General features: G+C 41.5%; 1 protein-coding gene across 9 annotated transcripts in view; it reads left to right on the top strand.

The window, feature by feature from the left end:
- The window catches only part of USP54 (ubiquitin specific peptidase 54), a 64486-nt gene extending 44642 nt beyond the window's left edge, over positions 1–19844 (top strand). For 4 of the 9 annotated variants that reach the window (XM_008582185.1, XM_008582183.1, XM_008582187.1 and 1 more), the window contains 7 exons: positions 2825–2944; positions 3843–4038; positions 5812–7208; positions 13838–13956; positions 14276–14416; positions 17733–17919; positions 19092–19844. In XM_008582185.1, coding sequence (XP_008580407.1) covers positions 2825–2944; positions 3843–4038; positions 5812–7208; positions 13838–13956; positions 14276–14416; positions 17733–17919; positions 19092–19651 — 2720 coding nt within the window. In that variant the 3' untranslated portion in view covers positions 19652–19844. The remainder of the gene's footprint in view (positions 1–2824; positions 2945–3842; positions 4039–5811; positions 7209–13837; positions 13957–14275; positions 14417–17732; positions 17920–19091) is intronic. The other 5 variants (XM_008582190.1, XM_008582186.1, XM_008582184.1 and 2 more) reach the window with 4 other exon arrangements.
- Positions 19845–20014: the final 170 nt, after the last annotated feature.

The raw sequence follows: 20014 nt of genomic DNA, 5'->3' as shown, positions 1-20014 counted from the left end.
AAAGTTCAAAAAACCTGAAGTCTTTACTTTAAGTAGGCTGTGAAACCTATGTTTCAGTTTGTCTTTCTATAAAATGAATTTATCATTCTTACAGAAACTTCCTGGGCTAAGTAGTCCTACCTGGGGACAGCTTTTCTCCTTTAATTGTCTTCTTTTTTTCTCTCTCTTTAATTGTCTTTTGATTCAAGACAATTGTTGCTTCATATTTCCCAAGGCATTGAATTTATTTCCAAATTAGTCTTAAATTCCTAATTACTTAGCTCTGTATATTTGGATAGTCCTTTCTTCCCTTTTGACCTCAAGCTGAACCACACTGGTATCCGCAGGTTTATATTGCTTCTGAAAGAGGGGTCTTGTTTTTTCCCTCCTTGTCTCCCTCCCCATCTGTCTGGGCAGTACATTAAAGTAGGGAGAGAATCCCACTCGCTGTATTTTATCAGTTCAGCATCTGCTGGAAGAGCAAGGAATGGAATTCAAAGATTCTGGAGGATAAGAATTAAAATCTAGTATAGTGATTGATCAACTATAGTTTGCCTAGTTCTCTGTAAAGTAGAGAACTTTTTTTTTAATGGCTGTAACCCCCACTCCTGACCATAAAGGTTGTATGGATTCAGTTGATTCCAAATATTATGAGAGAACTTCAGGCCTCGGGGGCGGCGGAAACCACTACTCTAGAGACAGGGAGGAACCTGAGTGCCAAGTTCTTCAGAACCAACCTGCTACTTCCCCTGTCTTCCCATTGCTCTCAAAAAGCCACAGTGAATTAGGAAGTGAATGTTAGGGTTGTGGCAGAGCCTTACTTACCATATCCAACTGGAGGTAAGTGGCGGATGATGGACATTTTGGGAGAAATACTCAGACATTTTTTTTTTTTTTTTTGTCTTTTGTCTTTTTCCGTGTCCGGCAACGGATCGCAACCCTCAGTGTTGCCCCCGTACCAGACCGGGGACCAGCAACGGGATTGCAACCCTCGGCGCTGCTCCCGCGCCTCGCTCAGCCAGTGAGCGGGAACCGGTCTATATGTGGGATCCGAACCCTCGGGCGGGAGCGCCCGCCGCGCTTCCCAAGCGGCGCACTAGCGCAGTGCGCCACCGGGCCGGCCCATACTCAGACATTTTGATTCTTTTCCCTGTAGCCTTGTGAAGGCTCTCTGGCCGTCCCAATTGTAGGTGAACTTACATTACAGCTTGCTACCTATGGTTATGAGTGAGTAGAGGGAAAGGGAGTTCATACACTTGAGGGTTCTTTTACAAAAGCTGCCCTTATTGTACTTCCTAGCCTTTTATCTGGCATTGTACTTGGACATTGTACTCTTTTGTGGCAGCTGGCCAGTACAGGGATCCGAACCTATGACCTTGGTGTTACTAAGCTGACTGACCAGACCCAGACATTGTACTCTTTTGCACCTGCTTTGGCACACATTCACTCTGAGAGCAGGAGGGAGTATCCCATGCTTGCTATATGGTAAGGTGACTTTTTGGGTAGTTTTGGTGAGCGTGAGCATGATAAAAGTAAGTAGATAGCAGTGCTGATTAAAGGTATGTCATGCTAAAAAAAAAAAAAAAGCTGGCAGATTAGCTTGGCGGCTGGTTAGAGTGTGGTATTGTCAACACCAAGGCCAAGGGTTTGGATTCCCATACTGGCCAGTACAAATAAAAAAAAAAGTTATGTGTATGCTAACCAACAATAAAGGTAGTGCCCTGGTAGATACTGAGGTAGGAACTGTAGACCATCTGTGACCAGAGGTGCACTGATTTTCCAGTTTAGGGTGGTGCAGAGAGGACTGTGAGTTGACGTGGGAAAGAAGTGGTATGAATAGCATTCCACAGAATAGTGAAGCCACCTTTGCCATAACTTAGCAGTGGAGATCTCATTGGAAGTTGAGGAGCAGCTGGCCAGTACAGGGATCCGAACCTATGACCTTGGTGTTACTAAGCTGACTGACCAGACCCAGACATTGTACTCTTTTGCACCTGCTTTGGCACACATTCACTCTGAGAGCAGGAGGGAGTATCCCATGCTTGCTATATGGTAAGGTGACTTTTTGGGTAGTTTTGGTGAGCGTGAGCATGATAAAAGTAAGTAGATAGCAGTGCTGATTAAAGGTATGTCATGCTAAAAAAAAAAAAAAAGCTGGCAGATTAGCTTGGCGGCTGGTTAGAGTGTGGTATTGTCAACACCAAGGCCAAGGGTTTGGATTCCCATACTGGCCAGTACAAATAAAAAAAAAAGTTATGTGTATGCTAACCAACAATAAAGGTAGTGCCCTGGTAGATACTGAGGTAGGAACTGTAGACCATCTGTGACCAGAGGTGCACTGATTTTCCAGTTTAGGGTGGTGCAGAGAGGACTGTGAATTGACGTGGGAAAGAAGTGGTATGAATAGCATTCCACAGAATAGTGAAGCCACCTTTGCCATAACTTAGCAGTGGAGGTCTCATTGGAAGTTGAGGGTGTTGTGACACTGGCTGGCAAGATGTATTCTATTGCATTGTGGAAGATCAGTTTAGTTCCAGGCATGAGAACCCACCCTTCTTCTATTGACAATACTTTGTTCTTTCCTTGAGGGACTCCCTAAGAGGTCTTGAGTTGGAACACGTGGCCGGCAATGTCATGTCTCTCTTTCATGGCCTTGGTAAGGTCTCAGTTAAGGTGAAAATGGATGTTTTACTTATTTTAGAGAATTCTTAATAGCAATGACAATTAGAATAAGGGTAGACCAATGGCTTCACAGCAAGGATCTGTGTGTACCAAAGGGAAACAGCAATACACAGGAAAAGTTGGAATGAATTACAATGAAAATGAAAAGCACTGGCCCTTTCAGGGAGGAGTGACAGCTTTGAGAGGTCCCTGCAAGAAGCAGATTCAATGTTTGAAGAGTCGCTCCATCTGGAACAAAAAGGAGACTGTGCTGCTGCTTTGGCTCTCTGTAACGAAGCTATCTGTAAGTAACTAACTGCTATGGCTATGGCACTTTTGACTAACTTCACAATAGGTATTATAAGTGTTGTCACTCAGATGGGATAAAAACAGTTTTTAAATATCCTCATTCTTGCTCTCTCAAACTAAAGCCCTTTAGCTGTCTTTGCCCTTCAGATTTCTAAATGTGCCTAGCACTTTCACTGTGGCCTATGAATATATACTGGAATAACCTCAGCAAGAATCAACAGATGAATTCTCCAGCCATGCCTACATTCTTATCCTAACATAAAGTTAGACCTCAGATGTGAGGTTAGTTTGCTCTTTCTCTAGTCACTGACTAGTGAGTTGGAGCTTATGGCAGGAAAACTGAATAAACTAGCTTTTACTTCCCAGTCCTATGACTTTCCACTATGGTATTTGATTCTTTCTGTTTCTTCGCTGCCTTCCTGGTATGCAGCACAATAAGGTTACAGAAGGGACTAAGGCTTAGAATTGGTATCTGATTCTTAAATGTGACCCACAAGAAGCTGTGCTCAATAATGACAGATTTGGATTTTATTTCTACCCTTGGTCACTGGGAAGGGGGAGTTGGGATCAGAATGTGGAGACCAGGTCAATTGTAAAGGATGACAAGAGTGGCAGCCTCTAAGATGGAAGCACCAGTTTATCTTCCTGATTTTTTTTTTTTTTTTTTTTTTTTTTTTTTAATTTGAATTAACCTGTTTGGCCTCCATGGCTTCCATGAATGTTCCTTATAGCCAGAGCCAGCTCTGTGCCCTGGACAGCACATGCATGGTCCATGCCTTGCATTCCTGCTGCATATTTTGAGTTTTACTGCATATCTTTTTTTCAATTTTATTCTTTTTATTTTTTGTTTGTATTTTGTGTTCTGTTTCTGCTATTTTTCTTTTGCATTTTAGCTAAACTAAGACTTGCCCTGCATGGTGCCAGCTCTAGCACACACAGCAGAGCCCTAGTCGATAAGAAGTTGCAAATCAGTATTCGAAAAGCACGGAGCCTGCAGGATCGCATGCAGCAGCAGCAATCATCGCAGCAGCCGTCGCAGCCCTCAACCTGCCTCCCATCACAGGGGGGGGCCCTCCCTCAGCCAACAAGGTAGTGCTTGGGAACCACATTAGTTTATGGACACCAGGGGAGGAAGTGACCATGGGTGCTCCGCAGCAAGAGCTCTCATTATCTTGGTGACTACAGGGGAAAGAGAAGAGTCCTCTGAAAAGATTTTCTTCTCTCAGGTCAGATATACAGTGAAAAGCTCATTGCACTGCTGATCCTTTCTTTAATAGTTCCTAGAAAGATACAAAAAGTACAGCATAAGAAATAGACCATTTGTCCAAATTTCCTATGGGTGAGTTTATCCCCGGACTTGTGTAATAACATGATTATTATATTTGTACATATTATGTTCTTAGACATGGCAATCCGGGTTACATTTCATGTTGTAGTAGCAACCATGTGATTTATTTTGGGATTTCAATGCTTCCTGTCCCTCATGGAAGTAGAGAAAGCATTCTTTTCCTTTCTTTGCTCTGAGAAAAGAGAAGAGACACAAAGATTCCCTTTGCTTTGCTTCTTTATAGTCATACTAGGAAAAAAGTCCCCATAGCCATTGGTGTAGTTCCCATATCTTAGCCCTTGAATCTGGCTTTGAATAGATGGATTTAGGTAAAAATTAATTTTGGCTGTTAATAAGTCTGAGTAGTTTTCAAAATATAAATATATCAAAAACAGCTAGCATGTTTTGAACATTTGCCTAAGTCTAGGCACTGAGCTAAGCTCTTTATATGTTTTATTTTCTTTCATTCTCACAATAATCTTATGAGATAGGGACTATTATTTAGCACATTTTACAGATAAGGGAACTTGGGCTAAGAGAGGGTAAGTAAGGTATCCAAGATTACTTAGCTACTAAGTGGTAGAATTCAAATCCAGGTCTGTTTGATGCCAAAGCCATGTCCTTAAGTATAATGTAATATTGCCTTTTGTGATTATTTTTCCCATATATTGTATTCATCATAATACAGTGTGACTGGGTGACTATACCCACAAAAATTTACAGTATATTCTCATTCAAATTTACAAACTTGTTTTGAATATAAGCAATTTAGACAGCTAAACTCCAGAAAATTTATACCCCTTGATGTGTGTGAGTGATTGAAGATTAAGTGCTTGTAACACTGAGTTTTTTTAGGTCAGAAATATAAAGCAATTAATGAGAAACCAACTAAATACGATTAATACCTACTCCCACTCCTAAATCTCAAGAGAGTCATAGTATATTACTTTGGGGAAACATCTCAGTGAGTAATACTATCAAATCCAGATTATGAAAACACATTTAAAATGGTTGATTTCTATGTAATCCTATGAGCCCAAATCACCCTGTATTCTGTAAATGTGGCCTCTTGGTTCCTTTGTCTGGACTGCCTATTAGGATCCCAGGTAGGACTTCCCTCCCTGTAGAGCATCCTGGATTTTTGCTGTTTGGTATGAGTGATTTTCAGGCTTTGCTTACCTTCCATGTCATCTGCATGTGGAACTAGCAATTTTTGTTTTTTAATTTGCTAGTAGAATGTGATCGGAATGGGACTTCACTGGTAGTGAGGGCTGCACTTAGTATCACTGTGTGCAACTTTGGTGAAGGCATTTAATAAAGAGGATTAAGATTACCTATTTACTTGGGTGTGAGCTGACCATGTGCCTTTTCTTTTGTGAACCTCTGAACTGTTGAATCTACTTGTGCTTGTCTTTCCACTTATTTTCACATTCTCTCTGTGGATAGCTAGAAATGGGAATGGAACGAACAGCTCTGTGTCAAAGTGTTCTTGTCAATCAAAGCAGCTTATGATTGGCTCTCTCCATTTGTTTCAGTGAACAGCCTATCCCGCTCCAAGTATTGTTAAGCCAGGAGACCCAACTGGAACCCTGCACAGATACAGAGTTTGGGGCCAGTTCTTTCTTCCACTCACCTGCTTCCTGCCATGAGTCATACTCATCACTATTCCCAGAGTCACCTGCCCCATCTGTCTCACAGTACAATTCCCCCAGTACATCAGCATCAAAACTTCTGACTTCAGTTGAGGCGAACAGCATTGACCCCTCTGCATTCCACAGTCAGAATCTACCTAAAACACCAGGGAGGACTGAGAAGAATTCTTATCATGGTTGGGAGCCATTGGATGTCCCAGAGGGTAAGCTGCAAGGCTACAAGGGTGACAACAGCAGCTGCAGCAGGTTTCCTCCACAAGAAGGAAGAGGCATTGCTGAAGATCAGCTGATCCAAGAAAAGAGGGATCCTGCTGACCCATCCCTGGTGATGCCTTGGTCACAGCCAGTTGGAATAGCCACCTCTGAGAGAGAAGATACACATAGATTAAGCTATAGTCCTTCAACTTCATCAGCTCAGCCCAGCCTTCCCCTGTATAGGGCCTGCCATCCCATAATGCCTGCTGCTTCTTCATTTGTGCTTCACTCTCTTGATCCTGTGCAGAGAACTGACCTATGCCTCCGAGCCCAGAGCCTCAAAACTTCATTGACTTCAAAAGTGGATGGAGGCAGTGGGGAGCCCTATAGGCCAGAGTTTCCCAGCACAAAGGGGCTTGTCCGCTCTCTGGCAGAGCAGTTCCAGAGGATGCAAGGTGCCTCCACAAGGGATGGTACAGGTTCCCAGGATAGAAGTGTGCCAAATAGTCTGAGGAAGAGCTCTTCCCCTTCTGACTCTAAGCCTCCTTTCCCACAGGGTCAAGGGAAAGGCCACTGGCCTTGGGCAAAACAACAATCTTCTCTGGATGATAGGGGTAGATTGCCTTCCTGGGAAGATCCTGCTGACCATCCTTCTCTTGGCATGAACTCTGGGATGCCTAATGGTGAAACTTCTAGAGGAGGACAGCGCAGGTTGGCAGAACCAGGTATATACCAAGGGAAATTGTCCCAAATGAGAGACGCTAGGCCTAAGGAGCTGGGCAGCAGTATCGACTTGGGGACTTCCTTGCCTTTGGATTCCTGGGTGAATGTCACAAGGCTCTGTGATTCTCAGCTTAAACATGGGGTCCCTGGGTCAGGAATGAAGTCCTCCCCCCATGATTCACATACCTGTGTAACCTATCCAGAGAGAAATCACATCCTTTTGCATCCACATTGGAACCAAGACACAGAGCAGGAGACCTCAGAATTGGAGTCTCTCTACCAGGCCAGTCTTCAGTCTTCTCAAACTGGTTGTTCTGAATGGGAGCAGCAGGATGTGGCCTGGCATGCCCTTAGTCAAAGAGGTAAGAATGAAACCAGATGTGGAGAGAGTGAGGATCGTGTCAAAGCTGAGGACAAGATCAGATGAGGGGTAGTGTTCTGTACAGATAGTAACCCCAGCTTAGTGGGAGGTAGTAGAACTTCTGACTTTACTCATAAAACCTTCAGGATAATGGCTAGACGTTTTTCTGGCTAGAGTGGAGAATGGGGGCAGAATTATCACTCACAGACCAATTCCCTCCTTCTGTAGAAAGAGATCACGAAGTATTTGCCCATGGCTTCTCCAGTATGCAGTGCTAAGGAATGGTCCATAGGTCTTTGAGAGTGATTCAGTGTGTGATGGGGGGATGCTGAGAAGAAAATTCATCCTTCTATGGCTTAGGAGCTAAACTAATCCCAAGATTCAGCCTCCAAGTATACCTCACAACAAGGATGTCCACATTGAGCCAAGTCTCCAGTGTGGCATTTCCAGACCATCCTGAGCCAGCAATATGGAGACCTTCCCTGACTCCTTCAGGAACTGCCAGGTCTAGTGTTCATAGAATTTTCAAGGTAGCTTAACTGTAAGGTAGCCATTCACCGACCTTCCCTGAGATAATACTGAGTGAAGAGTGAAGCCTATGCCTTAAGTGCACATCATAGACTTAGTTTTGGAAATTGAAGATATGAAGAATGTTTGCAACTTAGATTAATGCACTTAACTCCAAAGACTGAACTATTTTCCTGGTTCTGACATTAACTCTCAGAATAAATTTGGAAAGTCACTTAATATCCCAGGGCCAAGGTTTTACCTATAAAATTAGAGAATTGGTTCAGTGATTTTTAAAAAGGTATGTTCCAACTGTAAGATGATATGTATAATTCTGTGGAATTGAACTCAGAGAACTTCATCTTCAGCTTGAGCGTGACATTTTCCATAATGGTACACGTTCCTTGCATGCTAATAACCAATGTTTAATTACAGCCAAGTAAGTGTTTATCGAGTACCTACCATGTTCCCCAGAGCTGTGAGGGGATACCACATAAATGTAAGATTTGATATTAAGGTACGTTTCTGAGGATCTGCATTCTAGTGTAGACTTTGCAATAACATTTACTGAGTTCTCTTTAGGTTCACAGGACAGGGCGATATGGGAAGATTCTAAAAAAATGAGGAAAAGCTGGAGTCTGCCTCAATGAGCTTTCTCTCTTAAATAAGGGAGAAAGACTACACAAATAGTAAGACTACACAAATAATAAACATAGAAAATAATATATTGCAAAATTATGCTAACTAGTTGAACGTTAAACATTGTATTAAAAAAAAATCCTTGTATTACCCAAAACATTTTTCATCATTGATAGTTTTGAAAGTAAAGTATCAAAAACCAGTGATAATCTGACTCAATATTTTTATAAGCTTTTTTTTTTAAATACCTATATAATATACATTATGTTTTGTTTTTATGAAAAGCAGGATCATTACAATATATGTATACAGTTTAGTTTCATGATTCTCTCAAATTATATCTATGAGGATTCTCCATTAAAAACTACTTTTAGTGATTATAATATGGTCTGTATGAATACCATAATTTATTTATTCAACCATTCTACTATTATTGAATATTTAGGTTACTTTCAGCTTTTTGATAATGTAGCACTGTGATGAATATTTTTGGATTTAAGTATTTGGCTACATTTCTGATAAGCTCCATAGAATAAGCATTTAGAAGACTAATAACTAGTTGAAGATTATTAACTTTAAAAAATCTCTTGATATATACTGTGGCAGATGCCTTCAGGAAGATTATATATCTGAAAACAGTATGAGAGAGTACCTACCAACCATTAATTTTTTATTTAATAGTGAACAAAAACTAATTTTAAAAATTCACCTAGGGCCGGCCCGGTGGCGCACTGCTACAGTGCGCCGCTTGGGAAGCGCGGCGGCGCTCCCGCTGAGGGTTCGGATCCCACATACAGACCGGTTCCCGCTCACTGGCTGAGCGAGGCGTGGGAGCAACACCGAGGGTTGCGATCCTGTTGCCGGTCCCGGTCCGGTACGGGCACGACACTGAGGGTTACGGTCCGTTGCCGGACATGAAAAAAGACAAAAAAAAAAAAAAAATTCACCTAATCAATCAGTTCTCAAAATACTTGTCAAATGAAACAGTCTTTGTTTTGGTTAGAGTCCCTGGTTTAAAAACTGAGTCCTTAAGAACTGACATGACATAGAATAAAGAAGTGATCAGGTGGAATTAATCAGGAAGGAAATGATGAAGGAAAATGCTAATTAGGATCCATATATGAAAAATATAATCTTTGGGGAGTCCTTTATCTTATTATAAAGCATTTATTAAACACCAAGTTACTTTTTTTAAAAAATAAAAGTTTTATTGATATGTAATTTATATATCATACACTTCATCTATTTAAAGTAGGCAATACAATGATTTTTAGTATATTAGACTTGTCCATTCATCACCACAATCGGTTTTAAAAGTATTCTTATCACCCCAAAAAGAAACCCTGTACAATTAGCAGTCATTCCCCATTTCCTTCTGCCGCTCATCCAAGCCCAGGCAAGCAGTAAACTATTTTATCTCTATAGATTTGCCTATTCTGGACATTTCATATAAATGGAATCATACAGTATGTGGTCTTTTGTTACCAGATTAATTTGGAAATGATTGTAGTTCCTAAAGAGTTATATGAACACTGCTCTTGACCTGTATTCTGAATTCCCACATACAGACCGGTTCCCGCTCACTGGCTGAGCGAGGCGTGGGAGCAACACCGAGGGTTGCGATCCTGTTGCCGGTCCCGGTCCGGTACGGGCACGACACTGAGGGTTACGGTCCGTTGCCGGACATGAAAAAAGACAAAAAAAAAAAAAAAAATTCACCTAATCAATCAGTTCTCAAAATACTTGTCAAATGAAACAGTCTTTGTTTTGGTTAGAGTCCCTGGTTTAAAAACTGAGTCCTTAAGAACTGACATGACATAGAATAAAGAAGTGATCAGGTGGAATTAATCAGGAAGGAAATGATGAAGGAAAATGCTAATTAGGATCCATATATGAAAAATATAATCTTTGGGGAGTCCTTTATCTTATTATAAAGCATTTATTAAACACCAAGTTACTTTTTTTAAAAAATAAAAGTTTTATTGATATGTAATTTATATATCATACACTTCATCTATTTCAAGTAGGCAATACAATGATTTTTAGTATATTAGACTTGTCCATTCATCACCACAATCGGTTTTAAAAGTATTCTTATCACCCCAAAAAGAAACCCTGTACAATTAGCAGTCATTCCCCATTTCCTTCTGCCGCTCATCCAAGCCCAGGCAAGCAGTAAACTATTTTATCTCTATAGATTTGCCTATTCTGGACATTTCATATAAATGGAATCATACAGTATGTGGTCTTTTGTTACCAGATTAATTTGGAAATGATTGTAGTTCCTAAAGAGTTATATGAACACTGCTCTTGACCTGTATTCTGAATTTCATAGTGTTTTGAGTTTGGACAGGCATCATCTTATAGATATCTACTTAAAATTTTTTTTGTTATGGAAAATTTTAAATGTATTCAAAAGTAAAGAGTAAATATTATAATAGTCCCTCCACCCTACCCTCCAGGTGCTTATCACCAGCAACACAAGGCCAATTTTGATTTAGCTATACCTTCCATTTTCCCTTCTCCAGTAGATTATTTTAAAGCAAAGCTCACACAGTATATCATTTCACTCATAAAGTTTAGAATGTCTCCCTCAGGAATAAGGACTTTTTTTAAAAGGCAAAACTATAATATTATTACATCTAAACTATTAACAATAATTTCTTGATATAATACCTAGCAATATTCAAATTTTTCCAATTGTCTCATAAATGTCTTTTCACAGTTGGTTTGTTTGTTTCTTCTTCTTTTTTTTTTTTGTGACCAGCCGCACCGCGCTCAGCCAGTGAGTGCACTGGTCATCCCTATATAAGATCTGAACCCGCGGCGGGCTGCGCTCCCAGCGCCGCACTCTCCCGAGTGCACCACGGGGTCGGCCCACAGTTGGTTTATTTCAAATTGGGATCCAAACAAGATCCATGCATTGCATTTTGTTGATATGTCCCATGTCTTTTTTTTTTTAGCCTGTAAAACTCTACTTTCTTTTTTCCCCTTGCCATTTATTTGTTGAAGACATTTGGTCATTTCTCTTATATCATTTCACACATTTCTTGATTTTGATGATTATAATCCAGTAGACGTTTTTTGGTTATTTAAAAAAACATGTTCTCCTAGCCTCCATTTTTCCTGTGACCTGGTATTTATGGCTAGAGGCTTGATGAAAATCAGGTTCAATTTTTTAAAATTTGAACATTTAATAGGTAGTACTTTCTACTCCTTATATCTTTTTAGGAAGTACATAATATCTGGTAGTCTTTCTTTTTGTTACAGTTGATCAGTGAGTATACATTATCTTAACCCTACTTTCTATCAAATCTGGAAATCTCCTCAAAAGTATCCCTTACCTCCACCTCTGCTTAAATACCTTTAAAGGAATTAGAAGCTACTTGCATCAGGAGGTTCCAATGGCTACCTCTTTGACTAGAAATCATACTTGGCTTAAATAAAGAAACACCAAATTCTAACCAATATAGCTTAGAAATAATTTTATATAAAAGGATCATAGCACAAATACTGTTTTTTTTTTTTCCTTTTTGTCTTTTTTCGTGACCGGTAACGGGATCGCAACCCTCAGTGTCGCGCCCATACCACGACCGGCAACGGGATCACAAACCTCGGTGGGAGCGCCGCTGTGCTCCCAAGCGCTGCACTCTACCGAGTGCGCCACAGGCTGGCCCCAAACTACTGTTTTTAATATAGAAAATTTTGTCTATCTCTCCATCCCTCACATCAGTCCCTACCTTGTATCCCCCACCTCCCTACATAACAGTCTAGTGTGCATATATCTGTATTTTTCTGTTCATATAACCATATGTAGACCTACGTAGATGAGGGTACTTCAAAAAGCTCATGGAAAATTAGAAATAAAAGATAATATGAATCTTTCCATGAACTTTTTGAAGTACTCTTATACATATACAGTGTTTTTGCTTGGGGATTATATTGCAGATCTTTTTTCTTTTAACTCAAAGATATTTTATGAAAATCCCCTAAAGTCATCTAGTTTAACTCAACTTATTCTTTTTAGTGGCTGTGCAATATTTGATATTGAGGATACCATAATGTTTTTAGCCATTCTGCTATATATGGGCCTTACTTTATTTCTAGTTCTTGGTTACTACAAACAGTGCCAGAAGAAAACACCCTTATAGATATGTTGTTAACGACCTGTTATTTTTCTTTTATTTTTGCAGTTGGCTGGTAAGGGGATTCAAACCCCTGACCTTGGTGTTACAAGGCAGTACTCTAACCAACTGAGCTCACTGGCCAACCTCTATTTTTCTTATTCCTGGGAATAGAATTGTTGGGCAAGAGAGTAAATACATTTTTTATTTTAATGGAGATTTTCAGGTTGCTTTTTAGGAAGACTGTAACATTTCACATCTTCTCCAATAATGTTTAAGGATATTTTCTTACACTTCTTGGGGAGCCTTTTGAAAATAATGATTTCCAGGCTCCAACAGAGATTCTAATTCAGGTCTGTGGTAAGGTCCAGGAAACTCTACTTTTAAAACTCCCAGATGAATCTGAGGTGGTATTGGAACCACTGCATTTAAGCACCAGGAAATATTAAAAATAGCTGGTCTTCTATACTTATATCAGCCATATATATATATGAATCAAAGTATCAAATCAAGACATAAATTGGCCATGGACATATATATCAAATATTGGTCAAGGGCATGTACATATTTGGAATGGAAAACTTAATTAGTTGTATTGAGGCCAACCCTTTGGGAGTCACATATCCAGTTTAGAGCAGCTCTTCCCTGAATAATCTAGAAAGATTTTGAGGAGGCGATAAGCATTTAGTGATTGTTTAGAATTTAAGTGATTGAGAGAAGCTAAGGGAGGAAATAAAAGAGCATTATACATGCAAAATGTTCCTGAAGAGCTCCTGCTTAGAGTAACAAGAGGTAACCAGGTGAGATGATACAGAGTACTGTGCCAAAAATCAAGAGACTTGCATTTTAATCCTGGCCGAACTGCTAGCTACCTGTCAGACGCTGGAACTCATCTTCCTGTTAAATAAAATGAGGAGGTTTGATATATGATGACAATGATTTCAATTCTGGATTAGACTGCAAATAATAGTTTCCTTTTGTTACCACAGTTATTCTAGAAAATCACTATATTGGATAATTTCCTTGGTATATATTACAAGTGTTGGCCCAAGTCTGACAGAAGCTGATTATGTTTATGAAAATGAAATGAGGCAAGATGGGGACATTTAGCTGTCTGTCCACAGAGCCCCTTCTCCACTAAGTTCTTCAAGGCCTGTGATCTCAGACCCTTGTTTTGTACAAGAAATTATCCATATTCTGAAACTCTCATTTCTAAATTCCAAGAGCACATCTTCATTGGGTTCAGGGATGCATATTTGTTATTTAATGAAACAAGAACTCCTGAGTTTGTGTTGCCAGGCTGAGAGTTTAGGCCCCAGGAGAAGAGATGGCTTCAACTTGTATTTGTTTTCCTCCCCAGGCTCTGAAGATGGCATGGGGAGGAGGTTGCACTCAGCCCCTGGTCTTGGTCTCTCAAAGACCCCAACAGCAGAAATGGAGTACAGTCTCCGTGAAGCCAACACAGTACCTGCTTCTCAGGTAGCAGCCTTGGGTGCTAAGGTGCTGCGCCTGAGATGGTGTGTTGGGGAAGGAAGTGTGGAGAGATGTGAGTGGTTGGGTTGGTGGTAAGGCAGAGGCATGGTGATGTGGGGTTATCAGAAGAAAACAAGATCTATGACTGGGCTTCTTTCGAGTGAGAGGAAATTGCCACATGGCCACTACCTTTCAAGTATATCTATTCCAGCTGTCTGCTTGTGAGTCTTCCCCTATTCTCTGCTATATCCCTGAGGACAGGGTCTGTGGGAAAACCACCGATCTGGTATGATGTGTCTGCCTGTGTGTGTCTGTGTGTTTGAAGGCTGCACCTTGCCGAGGCCTCAGCAGGGAGTATGGGGAGGATGAACAGTACAGTGCAGAGAACTTTCGCCGCATCTCCCGCAGTCTCAGTGGCACCGTTGTCTCAGAGCGGGAGGAGGCTCCAGTCTCTTCCCACAGTTTTGTAAGTAGAATCAGGGTCCATCTATTCAGAGTACCCTCCTCTTTGCCAGATAAAAATACACTGCAGGTAAAGAAGCAGGTAGAAACTCAAGATTGTAATTTGGGGGAAAGCCATGTGCACTCAGCAAAAATGAGGACACGCCGTCATTATTTTATTAATACACATTCAGTTGGAGCCCAGAGGAATGTCGCTTTCCTGTAGCAGTTCTGAAAGGGTTGTGACACAGGGTTTCCTACGGTGAAAAGAGTCATAGTAGCCTTGAGAGGAATCTGAGAAGTAAATGCTGCTGATTGGGTCAGAACCCACTATACTAATCAAAGGAAGAGTGGAAGAAATGGGATGGAGTATTGTTTTGCCTTTTCCTTCCTACCCTAGTACTTGATTGAGTGGGATTCAGTGTGTTTTCAGTCTTAAGTGAAGTATGTGCATTAAGGTGAGAAGGAAAATTATTTAAAATCTGTCTCCTTGAGGCTTTTCATATGGTACCAGTATAATAATATGTAGGTTGAAGGGACAGGAAAACAGAAGCTAGTTGAGATCAACAAACTCAAATACTATCAGTGGCTGGATCTATAGGTAATCATACTTTTTGAGAATTTCATACACTTGCCCAAGACAAGTTGAGTTTTTCATTTCAGTAGAAATCAGATGCAAAACACCAGTGCATTGAGGCTTGTCCACCAGGTCACTTCAATAAAAATGTAAAAACAGGCTTTAAATACATGGTGCAAAAATAAAAGAGTACAAACAAGATATACAGTAAAAACTAAGTCTCTGTTCTATCAGCCCTTCAGATCCAGTTTATCTCCCAAGTGGCAATTTCCCCCCCCAACTTATTGTTCATAAGTTCCTAAACAACTCTGAACAGCCTGCTATTCTTTTTGGAAAAGATAATCTCTTCCAACCAAAGCATTTGTTTTCATGTACTTTCAATGCATTTAATGGCAAACTGTTATTTTCCTAGGAGAGGCGGCTTCCTTTCTTCTGTTTCATTCATTGATTCATTCTTTTAAACAAATGCTTATTGAGCTCATATTCTAGGTATTGTGCCAGGTGCTAGGAATACAGTGGTGACTGAGTTAGATATAGTCCCTGCTTTTATGGAGCTAACATTACAGTCTACTGTGGGGGACAGATAAATAAACGAGCCATTATAATGTGATAAGGATTTGATGCTATGGCAGCATAATAGAAAGGACATCTAAACCAGGTGTGAGGTATCAGGGAAGGCTTCCTGGAGGAAGCAAAAAGAATAGCAGGTGAAAAGACCTAAAGCAAATATTAATTTAATTAAAAGAAGCTCATTTGTTATGCTAAGATTAGAGAATCTGGCAAGGGAAGATGATAAGAGAGTGTGGGCAAGTGAGACTGGAAAGAATATAAACAAGGGTCAGATTATGGACCACAGAGACCCCTATAGGTCACAGTAAGACGTTTGGGAGGATAGAGAAAAGTAGACATATTAGAGGGCCAATGAGGGGGACTTGGTGCCTACCTGCCTGGAGTGGGGAGAGGGGAATCAAGGATGATACCCAAGTTTTATGGGTTGATAATGATATATTTGAGGGAAGATATACATTCAGTTTTCGATATATTAAGCTTGACTGGCGATATCTAGGAGGCCTTTGGATATGAGACATATGAGCTAGAAACTAAGATATGGGAATCACAGCCATTGAAAAGAGGAAGAGAATACTGTAAAAAGAGGAGAGGAACTGGGACATGTCCCTGAAGAGCATCAGAATTAAGGTGGTTCTTCTGAAGAACTCTAAAAGGAGACTGAGAAAAAGAAACTAAATAGATTGAAGGGAAATCAGGGAACTGTGGTATTATGGGTATCAAGGGAAGAGTGGTTCAAAAAGAAAGGAATAATTAGCTGTCACATGCTGAGAGGACTGGCATCTGGTCCTTAGGCTGTATGGTAAACGTTTACCATGTGCCACACTGTGGTAGGTGCTATGAGCATACACTGATGAAACAACACAAATTTTGCCCTTGAACAGCTTGCAGTCTACTAAAGGAAATTAGATATACTGGCATATAGATTATTTTGTTTTAATGTATTATTTACTAAGTGACTGCATTTGTCCATGTGCTGTTCAAGGGGCAGGGGATACTGAAGTGAAAAGAAATGTATTCTACTGGAGGGAGAAAGACCATAAACAAACAGGTGATATAAGTCCAGACAATGATGAGTATGATTAAGAAGAATAAAATAGGCCAAGAGGATAAAGAGTAAAGAGGTAATAGTGTTTTTTTTTTCCCCTCAGGGCTATTTTTGATAGGATAGTGAGAGAAATCAGCTCTAAGGAAGAACATTTCATCAGAGACCTCAGTGATATGAAGGTGTGAGCCATGGGAAGAATATTCCTGGTAACAGAAAGAGTAAACGTAAAGGCCCTGAGGTAGGAATGAGCTTGGTGTGTCTGAGGAAAATTAAGGAAGTTAGAGTGTAAAAAGCACAGGAATGGTAGGAGATAAAGTGAGAAAGAACATCAGGGCCATATCACAGAGGACCTTGTAGCCCACAGTAAGGAGATAGTAGGTGAGAGGTAGGAAGATCATGAAGGCAGGTGAGCTTAAATATGATATCCATGTAGAAATGAAAATACTTGGCAACTAATGGAATTGTGGTTGGGAAGTAGGAAATGACAGGCAATGCCAATGTTTGAGTCTGGGTGACTTAGGAAAATGGTAACCAGGAGGATGTGTTTGTAAGGATGTTGGTTCAATTCTGGATATATTAGTGTTTCAGATGTTAAAGGGGATATTTCTGAGTCTTTACCACAAAAGTGAATAACAGAGTGTAGAGTAGGACATAAGCATCAGTGAATATAAACTTGACAGGCAAAAGCAGCAGCAGCTGTGGACAGGACAGAAGATGGAGTAGAGTTCTTGATTCTACATTTAAGCAGATATATTCTAGTTACCAACACTTCGAGTAAATACAGATTTTTTTTCTCAGTCTCTCAGGCTTTCTGAATTTCTCTCCTTCATTTCTTCTTTATTTTTTAATCCTATCTCAATCTAATTCTACTGTTAGTATTAAGGAGTTTGCTAAAGACCTGAATGGTAGGATTGGGAAGGTGAGGGATATGAGGAAGACCGGTTAAGGGACCAGGATCTTAAGTTTAGAGTTTCTTAGAGGGGCTGACAGGGAGAGTCGCTGAGTAAATTGGGTCCCTCTCCAGAACTAGGCATGTCTGTGCTCTAGTTCCCTCCATTTCCTCCTGTTTGCCTCACTGTGTTTACCCAACCACATCCTGCTGTGTGTTAATCCTCATCTCTATGTTTTTTTGTCTTGTCTCATTATAAGGATTCATCAAACATGAGGAAAGAGCCTTTGGAAACCGGGCACCGTTGTTCCAGCTCCTCTTCCCTCCCTGTCATCCATGACCCTCCTGTGTTTCTCCTTGGTCCCCAACTCTACCTTTCCCAACCACAGTTCCTGTCCCCAGATGTCCTGATGCCCAGCGTGGCAGGGGAGCCCCATAGACCCCCAGGTAACTTCTCCCAATCTAATATCATATACCAGAATATGGTATCTTTCCAGGGGCCTTTAAGGGATCAAATCAGTACACCTGTTGGGGGGAGGGGGGTTGTCGCAAGGTGGAATTATGTAAGGATATGAATTATTGCTTTAAGGTCAAGCATTGATCTAGATGGGTTGTTTTTGATTCATTTCTTGGGCACCATGGTTTTTAGACTGAAGGTCTAGACCAGCACCCCTAGAATCTGTCTGCCCATGAGAATGAACTGCTTCAGGTCATGAAAAATAAGCTTTTAAGTGACCAAAGGGAGTTAATACTTGGTCTTTGGGATCCTCCAAAACAGAAAGTATTATTTCTATCAGCTAGTTTTCTCTCCTTCTGCTCCCTGTGTCTCAGCTGAGGGATGGCCTGCACATGGATTATCCATGCCAATGTGTACAGGCCCAGACAATCCTGCGGAAAGTGGGTAGCATTGTTCTGGCTTTCTTTGACCCTCCACAGCAAGATGTTCTCTTTTTCCTCCTCATGGGCTGAATCTACAGTTTAAGGCAATTGTTCTCAATGGGGAAAAGAGGAGGTACTACTGACATCTGGTGGGTAGAGGCAGGGATGCTGCTAAACATCATACAATGCATAGGGAAGTCTCTCCCCACCCCCACAAAGAATTATCAGCCCAAGATATCAATAGTGCCAAGGTCAAATAAATGTATAGAAAAGGCATCCCATATTGTGTATGTGTGAACAAAAGCAGAGATCTCAGAGACTGAGCAAGAATGTAAGCAGAGACAGCTTAACTGGAATGAAGGTACCGTGTTAAGAAGAGCTAAGTGAGGTTTTAGAGTGGTGGCTCTAGGAGTAGAGTCGTCATAATGCTATATTAGGGAGGGGCGTGTGTGTGTGTGTGTGTGTTGGAGGAGGCAATTATAGTAGCATGAGGTAGAAGGAAGTATGGCAGCATCCAAGAGACTATTTCATTTGCCCAGGGTGGAGGTAAGAGACTTGATTTTGATGTGTAATAAGAATTTTAAAAAATGAAATCAAAAGCAAAGCTAGGTTCCTGCTTTCCCTTGTGTATGTGCACTTGGAAGAATGGGGGAGTTGGGTGGAGCAACCAGGAATGGTCTTTTGGGAAGGAGAATGGTTTTCGAAGATGTTCAGTCTTTGGGTTTCTTTTCTCTCCCCAGGAACTTCGAGGAGTGTCCAGCAGTTTCTGGCTATGTGTGACAGGGGTGAAACTTCCCAAGGGGTCAAGTGCACAGGAAGGACTTTGAACTACCGAAGTCTCCCCCATCGTTCCAGAACAGATGCCTACTGGGGTCCCTGCTCAGAGACTAACCAGCACAGTGGGGCCAGATTCCTGACTACTTCGGGGTGCAAGCCTCAGCTCACCCACACTGCCACACCATCAGAAAGAAGCCAGGGTTTTCAGGTTTCTCATGCTCAGTCCTGGGGGGATCTTTTCCATTTACCCTCTTACCCTCCCATTGTTCACCCAGTGTCCCCACCATCCAGCAGTCTTCACGTACCTCTGAGGTCAGCTTGGAATTCAGGTCCTGTTCCAGGGTCCCGAGCCCCTGGTCCTCGAAGAGTAGATATGCCCCCAGATGATGACTGGAGGCAAAGCAGTTATGCCTCCCAGTCTGGACACAGGAGGACAGGGGGAGATGGGTTTCTGTTTGTTTTAGCAGATGCCCCTGGAAGAGAGCAGGTGAGGGCTAGAGTCCTGCCGCACAGCAGGTGGTAAGGATCACTCCTTTCCTTTCCTGGAGCCACACCTTTCTCTGTAAAACTGTACTGTGGGAGAGTTAGTACCCCGCATCCCAGCCATGGATGTGCTCTTCTCATCTCAACATAGAATTGGCAATTTCTGGGCCGGCCCGGTGGTGCACTGCTACAGCGCGCCGCTTGGGAAGCGCAGCGGCGCTCCCGCCGAGGGTTCGGATCCCACATAGAGACCGGTTCCCGCTCACTGGCTGAGCGAGGGGTGGGCGCAGCGCCGAGGGTTGCGATCCCGTTGCTGGTCCCGGTCCGGTACGGGCGCGACACTGAGGGTTGCGGTCCGTTGCCGGACACGGAAAAAAAGACAAAAAGGAAAAAAAAAAAAAAA

The sequence above is a fragment of the Galeopterus variegatus genome, unplaced genomic scaffold (assembly GCF_000696425.1).
Source record: "Galeopterus variegatus unplaced genomic scaffold, G_variegatus-3.0.2 Scaffold2529, whole genome shotgun sequence".
Lineage (NCBI taxonomy): Eukaryota > Metazoa > Chordata > Mammalia > Dermoptera > Cynocephalidae > Galeopterus > Galeopterus variegatus.
Note: the sequence above shows the minus strand (reverse complement) of the source record. Positions and strands in the feature narration are given on the sequence as shown.